We start from the raw sequence: 8,928 nt of genomic DNA on the forward strand, positions 1-8,928 counted from the left end.
CAACGCCAACTTCACATTCCCATATTGATCAAAGCCCATACCTTGCTGTCAAATCAAATTTCTCAGTCAGAACATACCTAGTGAAAAGTCGGTGAAAACGTCAACGCAAATCAGGCCAAAAGAAATTGGGTTAAAAAAAAGAAGAAAAAAAAACTAAGACTTATTTCTTGCATGCGTGGCGGTTTGTTATTTTATCACCAGCATGAGCCGGTTGGAATGTCTCGGTCACATGGTGCGCTCAGGGTTCCAGCTGTAATAAACAGCAACAGGTGCTAACACTGGCTACCGCGCCAGGCAACAGAGGCAGAGAGAGAGAGCCGCTGCTGCAGAGTTTCAACGTCACCGACACTCAACGGCCCAGAATACCCCTCCCCCCCCCCCGACGCCCCCCTGGTCAGCAGGGTCACATCCTGACGTGCACTCACGCGCTCCCTCTCTGGGGAAGCCCTGCTTGCTTTTAGATGGATGCCACCTCCACCCACCCAGCCAGACTTAGACAGTGCAAGGCCAGAGAGCTGGAGGGTGGATCGAAGCAGAGACTCAAAGCCTTGGTGGAAGTTAAAAGAAAAACATGCTGGTGCTCCTTCCAAAGCGCTCGCTTGTGTCTGAGCAGTGGACTCTGAAACTGTAAAAAAATAAATAAAAACACAGTGAAATTAAACTGCCATTTTCCACATTGTAGGTGTGGGAATCATTATTGTTAGATTGCAGTACTGTTATTAAACTTTTAACATCCAAAGTTATTCCGCATAGCTCCCCGAGTGTAAAGGGATTTCATCAGGAGACTAGCTGGACCGCGCTGGCGGGGTGAACCTTTCCACCGGTAAACTCCCCCCCCTCGTTAAAAGGGGCTGAACAGCTGGTTACAGAGAGGGGCTGCTCCACCAGAACTCCACCAGCCACCACATCCCTGAAGGGCCGCATGCCTCACTCAATTACCTGCTTTACTTTGAAATCCCTGAAATACAATTTCAAAGTAAAACAGCTCGAGTGGGACGAGGCTCTCGCCTCCATTCTAATGTCTATCTCTTGTTACAACCCTGATAAAATGTCCTGCAGCTCCAATGTAACACATATATCTATAAATATATAAATGTATGTATGAATATATATATATTATTCACCAAAGGGTGCCCTGGGGGTAGGCCTTCCTACTAGAACAAAATAATTGGGTCCTGGAGGATACCGGTCAAGTGATGTGTTTTACTTGCACACGTATTTCTCAAGTATTGTTAAGCTTTTACATGGTAAAGATGTTTCCAAATATTAAAGGCCTGCATGCATACAAAGTCTCTCCATGGCGTACTATCATATAAAACACAAATGTGCTTCTCCGAGGCCTGGAAGCTAGGCGTTTGTACCTCACGTTGGGCAGGTACAGCAGACCTAAGAGCTAACCTCCAGCCTGTCTGTGGAGCGCGCGGGCGAGCCCTGGAGAGGAATGTGTCTCTGGTGCAGTGAGGGTGCATTCCGTCGAGCAGTACCACGAGTGGAAGTCACAGCGAGGCTGCAGCCCCCCTGCGGATCCAGGGACGGGGCCGGCTGCTGTAACCATGGGCGCAACACTGGGCCATCTGTGTATCCACCAACCCCTCAGCAGGCTGCCCTGTGTGTGTCCGCATGTGTGTGTGTACGTGAACGTGTGTCGGTTTGCGTGTGTGCATTTGCATGTGTCTGCTTGTGCGTGACCGTGTGTGTTTGTGTGTGTGTGCATTAATCCAGGCTTCGAGAGCTAAACACACTTTGAAAAACCCACACGCTGAATTCAAACGTGTGCTAACACAGTGTGTGTGTGTGGGTGTTTGTGTGCGTGTGCAGGCGCGTGTGTGTGTAAATATGACTTGTGCAGAAAACGATTAGCCAGCAGTCACCATGGTGAATCATAGGTTTGCATCGTCGTTCTGGTTAGACGTCCTCAGGAACGCTATGAGTCTTACCAAGAGCATTTTTTGAGAGAATTACATCAAATCTATCAGGAACCGGTTCCGCTCGAAGTTTTCCAAACAAATACCGCTAATTTGAATGGCATAGAAGCACGATGAAAGGTATCTGGGATCACTTTCGGAACCACCTAGAGCCACCTCCCATTGTGGGCGACGAAAGGAACTATGCGAGCCATTGTTTGGAAAAGTCAGCACAAACAATAGCACTTTGTCGCATGTACGGTCAGTGCGGGACCCTTTGAATTGAAAGAATATTTCACATACCTCACGTGTGGACGACAGCATCCTGGGAATGAATTGTACATTTGCTAGAAGAAAATAATAGGATAGAGAAATGAGTTACACAAAAAAACATGAATGCAAAAATATTACACAGAAATGTTTTGCAAATAATCAATCAGCAATAATAAAAGAACTGGCAGTACTTTGAAAGCTGGTACAATGGTGTTTATGCAGCAGTATTGCTCCTTAAGTCCCTTTTAGAAGAGTCTCATGTGATCTCAAAAACAAGGCCCTATTGCGGCAATGCAAACGTGACGTATGAGCTGAATTTATCCGGTCAAACAACATGCATTCTCAGCCGCTTGGCAATCCCACGCCTGATGAAAGCGACGCCCGGAGACACAACAGCCTCTCCCCGACTCGCTACTGTCATTAATAATCAGCCTGCAAACAACAGACGCCCACTCGGTACACAGTGGGAAGCCTGAGGACAGCCCTACGGCCCACTGAAGCCCTCACGAAGCTGTCCTGTGACTACGGCTCGGTGCCATGACTGGACACGCATGTTTAGAGCCCACCTGTTTGTTTGGGCCCGTGTTTAAAGGCCAAACACATGCGACGGCCATGATGTCACCGCAGCTATTCTTGGTGTGGAGAAAGTCATCCCTGACCCTGAAATAGGGGCTGTGATGTATGGGGTGTATCGGGTTTAAAAAGGTTTAGGGTCACCCAAAAGAACGCCAGCAGGACATGCGACTCAGGATCTGTCAGTTGGTTGGAGGACACAAAATAAACTGAGCTTGGTTTGAATCAATGAACCAAGCAAGGACCAAACTATACTAGAGAATCATCAGTACTATGAAGAGGTTAACCACCATCACATTTCCCCACCCAATAAATCAACAGAGTCAAGTCAATAGAATCATGTAGAACTGTAGTTTATTTTATTAAAAAGACCAGGGTGCAAATATGAAATTAAAAAAAATAAAGACAAGCATATCATTTGTAAGCATTTAATACAAACTTAACAATATAAACTATTTCAGTCCCTCTTCACATGTAAGACACTGACTCAAAATACTTTGTTATACCGTATTTTATCAAGTATTGCACAATGTACGTACAAAATTAATATTCATACGATTACATTTTGTCCAGAGTATAGCAAAATTTAACCTCATAACAGAAAATACAATTCTTCTCGGGGGGGAAAAGCAAATATTCCTACACTTGAAGTCCATCACTAAGGGATACTTTATACACAATCCGTAGAATATTTTATGTATTTTTAAAGATGGATTTCTTTCATAATTATCTTTTAAAAAAAGAAAAACATAAGGAAAAGCTGCTGCAGCCATCACAGATCACTGGAGTAGTAAAAAGATATAAATGCAACACCATGTCATAGAAACAATATATATACTCTGATATCTTACAAACTCTGTACTAAATTAAATTATACAATTAGAAAAAGACCAAGTAACCCCACTTTGTAGTGCCAATTCATAAAAATCAGCTTCGTCTTACCGCCTGTAAAATACTGTGAGAGGCCAAAAACTCGAAGCTCGTATGTATTTTTTTTCTCCCCACTTTTTTGGAGTCGTTTTTTCGATTTTGTCGACATTGTAAAAAAATTATTTTGTGCTTGGTTGGCAAAAAGTCAAAAAAGAAAAACAACGATGCATGTTGAAGTAACCAAGCTTGGACATTGTTGTAAGACAAGCTCTCGAACAGAAACAAACGCAAGGGGGCGCGGCGATGGGCACACCCTTGGGCACATGCGCTTCACTGAAACTAGACATCATGTTTCCTTGAAAGTACCAAGTCGTTGAACTTCTAAGTGTGCAGGTTTCGCTTTGTTTTTCCCTTCTACTTGAGCCACCGCCCATTCATAAATAAACGGCCCGTTGCGCCCCGTCTCAGTTAGCCATGACCGGCTGGAATTGCTGGTTAGAATACTGCATGCTGCTCAGGCTGAAGTTGAGGCCATCCATGAGCGACTTGTCGTTGAGGCCGCCGTAGGCCGAGAACACGTCGAAGGCGGTGCCGTACTGCAGGGGGCCCAGGCCCAGGGAACCCTCCCCGGGGCTGCCCTGGCCCTGCAGGCTGGGGAACACAAACTCCTTAGCGTTGGGCGACAGCGCCGAGGCCTTCTGCTGCGGGCCCAGCCCCAGGCCGTACAGCGAGTGCATGGAGGTGGACATGGCTTTCTGCTTCAGCAGTGTGTTGACATTCAGGCCCAGGTGGCTGGTGGGGGAGGTGGGCGAGGGCTTGTTGCTACTGCTGCCCCCGCCGCTGCTGCCGCCGCCGCCGCTGCTGTTGTTGTTGTTTCCCCCGCCGCCCCCACCGTTGTTGTTGTTGTTGTTCCCGCGGCCGCTGCTCTTCATCTTGGTGGAGCCGAACTTGGTGGCGGCGAAGGTGGCGGTGGTGAAGGTGAGCGGCTGGGCGGAGCGCGGCAGGAAGGAGGGGCTGACGGCCGCCGACTGGCCGAAGGGCGGCGAGGGGGAGCTGGACTCTGACGAGCCACCCACCGGGTCGCTGATGGGCATGAACACCTGCGCCTCCGGGTTGAAGCTGTTCTTGATCTCCTTGTCCAGCTCCGAGCCGTTCTCGCCGCCGCCGCCGTTGTCGTCCACGTAGAGCACCTTCACGGCGCCCTTCTCCCCGATCTGGTAGGACACCTCGAAGGGGTCGATCCACACGCTCAGGTCCTGGGGCAGGTTGTTGCGGACGTCCTCCAGGTCCAGGCCGCTCTCCTTGGCCGCCTGCTCCACCACGGGGTCCACCTTCTCGCCCACGTGGATGCAGCGGTACCCCGAGCCCTTAAAGGGCTTGTCCGGGTACCAGTGGCCCTCGTACTTGTTCTTCAGCTGCCGCTCAAGCTGCTCCCCGAAGATGTTGACTCGCCGCCGCGGGAGTTTGTTGTACAAATAGGAAATGATAAAGTTGAGGGCGACTTGGATTTCAAGCTGCATAGCTGCGTCCGTGGGCAGGTCGGTTCTTGGGTTGTCGCAAACAAACAAAAGTCAGGTTTCCCAGAGCGTCGCAAAAAACCTCCAAGGCAGCGGTGATCAGCTTATCGGGGACAGTCCAACCTGGCGGGGGTGGTTGCAGGGACGGATATCCTTCGTGAGACAGACTCAGGATCTTAATCCTGCGACAGAAGAGGAAAGGAGGAGGAGACGCGTTAGAATGACAATCGAAACATGACGAGGCAGAAACAAAACGTTTTTTAATCGAAACCCAACAAATTAGTCCACCATTATGGTCGACTTCCAATCGCAATGGGCTGAAGATCGAGGCTACGAGCAATCTATATTCATGAGTCGCTACCCCCAGTCCAAACAGCAGAGCAGTATCTCCGCTGTGCAATATCAACAGCTATAAATAAACACAGGCCACTGACTCAGATTGTGTCAGCAGTGCGTGTTCCCTAGCGGTCGTGTGTGACAGATAAACGCAGCCATGGTTGAACTCGGGACGGGGTGGGGTGTGGGGGATGCGTGGGGTCCGGTGATCACGTCAATAGTGGAATAGGCGAATCTTCGTTGACGTGAATATTTTCGCCCGTGTCACGTATTTCACAGCGACGCCACGTCTTTTTTTCCTCGCCCCTGCCAATGTCAATAGAAGCGAGGAGCCAGTCCTTTCCTCTCGCTTCCCCCCACGGCTTCGACTGGGTGGGGGGCCGCTTCACGGTGGCTATGTTACATCGTCATCATCATCATGATCATCAAAACACGATCGCAATCCTGAAGATGGACCCTTCTCCGAGGTGTATTTGATGTTGTCATGATAAAATAGCTCTTCCCATCGATACTGGTCTGCTCCCAGCTCGATGGTGGTGGGCTGAATGGAGGGTGTGATCCGCCCCGATGCAGCCCACCTCAGCCCAGCTGGCAACAGAGATAAGTGAAACGTTTCGTTGACATCGACGAAAACCGACTTAAGTCAGACTTAAACGTGATGCCAGGGATCTGCGTGTGCAGAACGAACGGAGGGGGATCGATACCAGCTCTGATCGGATCCCAGATCTGCCCACCTGAAGGGGCATTGGTTCAGGCGTCACCCGACGGATCGCAGGCTTGGTGGTTAAATATTGCATTCGGTGAACGTTTAATATTTAACCCGGTCGATGTCAGGGCGATCATGCGAACACATCAAGGTGGAGGGGAAAACGAACTTACATTGACATCCACGACAGCCTCTCCTTCTTCACGGTCCACCTCGGGAATAAACACGGGTACTAAACGTTCGGCTGCGTGTCTGTCGTCGTGTCTCGACGAGGAAGGTCCTTAAATAAGGTGTTTTATCTTGTGTTTAAATCCAGACACTCAACCAGCTGTCTCCCACTGCCTGGGAGTTTCTACAACTCTGTCCTCTGGATCCCGGAGCGGCTTGATTATATAGTATCCCTCCGCCACGGACAACCAGTGGGCGGTGAGAAGGCTTGCAGAGGTCAACACCCCGTACCCACACACTATTGGCTGAACGGGCCCTTCGTCATTAGCATAGTCGTCAGCCCGAGTTTTGATTGAACCAGACCCCGAGTCAGTCGCGAGAAGGGCTCTGTTTACGGTAGTGGTTCACCTTTCATGGGTGTCGGACTACTTTATCACGAGAGGTCGTTGGCTGGTGGGTTCTGTTTTTGTCGAAATCATAACGTCATTATTTTGAGTACAAGACAACAATTATCTATCATCGAATCAAGCAGATTTTCTAGGTTATATACGGTGTATATGTATGCGTTGAGTAGCCGGGCAATGTGTTTCTTCATCATTAGTAATAAAGGATAAAAAGGTAAAGAAAGGTTGGTGGATATGTCTTCTGCACTGAAGAGCCTACGGACAGCAAGCATCCTCTCCCGCGGAGGGACACACCTGTCAGCGGCTGTACCGCGGCTCTTCCCCAGTGACAGCGTCACGTTAATAATGTTAATAATGTTAATGACGACGGCTTGGGAACCAGTATCGCGCAACTAGGTTTCATTAAGTAAAATACAGACGTCAGCAAGGACTATTTCCCCACACCACATAGTGTGCACTTGGTGCATTGCACAATAGGTAGTACGACTCTATAAATGTTATTTTGTTATTCAAATCATATATCTTTGTAATATCATATATCTATGTAAAAAGTTAATAAAAGGTCTGTATGGCGGATGTGGATACGGAGCGTTACACAACGGCTCCTCGCGTGCTGCTCCCCTGTCAGAGCAGCTGTGCGCGAGCTGAGCTGTGTGGGGCTCGGGCTGCTTGACGTCACAGCGCGTTCTTACCTAACATGGGCTCAGGCTCCGCGTGTTTCCACAATAAACACGCAGCGCTGTGACACGGCCAGGGCGGAGGGAATGTCGCCGGTGGCAGGTGGGTGAGAGGGGGGGAGCAAGTGTGTGTGTGTGTGTGTGTGTGTGTGTGTGTGTGTGTGTGTGTGTGTGTGTGTGTGTGTGTGTGTGTGTGTGTGTGTGTGTGTGTGTGAGTGTGAGAGTGAATGTGTGGCAGTGTGTGTGTTTGAGGTTTGAGAGTGTGTGGTTGTGTGTGTGTGTGTGTGTACCTGTGTGTTTGTGCCCGAGTGTGTGTTTGAGAGTGTATGTGTGTATTTATGTATGTCAGTGTGTTACGGGGAGACAGTGTGTGTTTGGGGGGGGGGGGGGGGGGGTAACATGGTAACGTGTCTGGACAGAGTGTTTTGAAATCCCAAATAAAAATGTCCCACAGTGTTAAATGTGCTCAGTAAACCACAACGATTCTCACTCATAAAAAGCAGCAAACAACCGACGTGCTCACGGCCACATGAGGAACTAGATGGCAAATAACAGCAAAAGTGTAAAAGTGAAAAATAAAATAACTCGTTAGGTTACATAAGTCTGTTTCCAGGTCTCCTCCTCGCCCCATTGTGTGGATGTCGTATTTTCACCCCCTCCCCCCTTCCTCCCTCCCCCCTTGCCTCCTCCCTCCCCCCATCCCTCCCCCTCTATTTGCCTCAGGAAAGGAAGGACACGGCCTATAAAGCCGGAGTGGGACATCGTGACGGACCCTATATAATAGCACCGGGAGATGGATTCACCACGGCAAACAAAAGAGCTCCTTTAACGTCACGACCCTTTAAAGTCACACCCCTTCAACATAAGGCCCCTTCAACGCCACGACCCTTTAGCGTTCCGCTCCTTTAATGCCACGCCCCTTTAACATCCCGACCCTTTAATGTCGCGCCCTTTTAACGTCAAGCACCTTTAATGCCAAGCCCCTTTAACGACCCGCCTCTTTAACCTCATGCCCCTTTAACGTCCTTCCCCTTTAACGTCAAGCCCCTTTAAGGCCACGCCCCTTTAAGGGTCACGCACCTTTATCGTCCCGCCCCTTTAACGCCAGCCCCTGTTACAACCAGCCCCTGTTACAACCTTCCCACGTTACAGCCTTCCCATGTTACAGCCCTCCCATGTTACAGCCTTCCCATGTTACAGCCTTCCCATGTTACAGCCTTCCCATGTTACAGCCTTCCCATGTTACAGCCCTCCCATGTTACAGCCTTCCCATGTTACAGCCTTCCCATGTTACAGCCTGCGTCCTCATAAGCTGATTTGTTAAGCGGATGTTTGGAGCTCAGAGATGCCGACCGTAGAGCCGTACTGCTGTCTGCTGAGGCCTCACACAGCTCCTGGTGTTTATGGAGATGTATGCATTGTGGTGCAGTGTTTATGAATCCACTGCTTAAGTGTGATTCCTGCTATAGTAATGCGGCGAACATTCATAAAGTACGATTT

At 49.3% G+C, this 8,928-nt stretch overlaps 1 protein-coding gene across 1 annotated transcript; it reads right to left on the reverse strand.

Annotated features, from left to right (window-relative positions):
- Positions 1 to 3,085: 3,085 nt before the first annotated feature.
- Positions 3,086 to 6,558, reverse strand: LOC115530725 (protein Tob1). Its single transcript, XM_030339446.1, has 2 exons — positions 6,353 to 6,558; positions 3,086 to 5,319 (listed from the first exon to the last, which is right to left on the reverse strand). Exon 2 carries the CDS (start codon positions 5,138 to 5,140, stop codon positions 4,085 to 4,087), a length of 1,056 nt encoding a protein of 351 aa, XP_030195306.1. The 5' UTR covers positions 5,141 to 5,319; positions 6,353 to 6,558; the 3' UTR covers positions 3,086 to 4,084.
- Between the last annotated feature and the right edge of the window lie 2,370 nt (positions 6,559 to 8,928).

The sequence above is a fragment of the Gadus morhua genome, chromosome 18 (genome assembly GCF_902167405.1).
Source record: "Gadus morhua chromosome 18, gadMor3.0, whole genome shotgun sequence".
In the NCBI taxonomy this organism is placed as follows: domain Eukaryota; kingdom Metazoa; phylum Chordata; class Actinopteri; order Gadiformes; family Gadidae; genus Gadus; species Gadus morhua.

What these genes read in the sequence shown, in the direction of transcription:
- LOC115530725 (XM_030339446.1), bottom strand. Translation starts at nt 5,140, where the DNA reads ATGCAGCTTGAAATCCAAGTCGCCCTCAACTTTATCATTTCCTATTTG.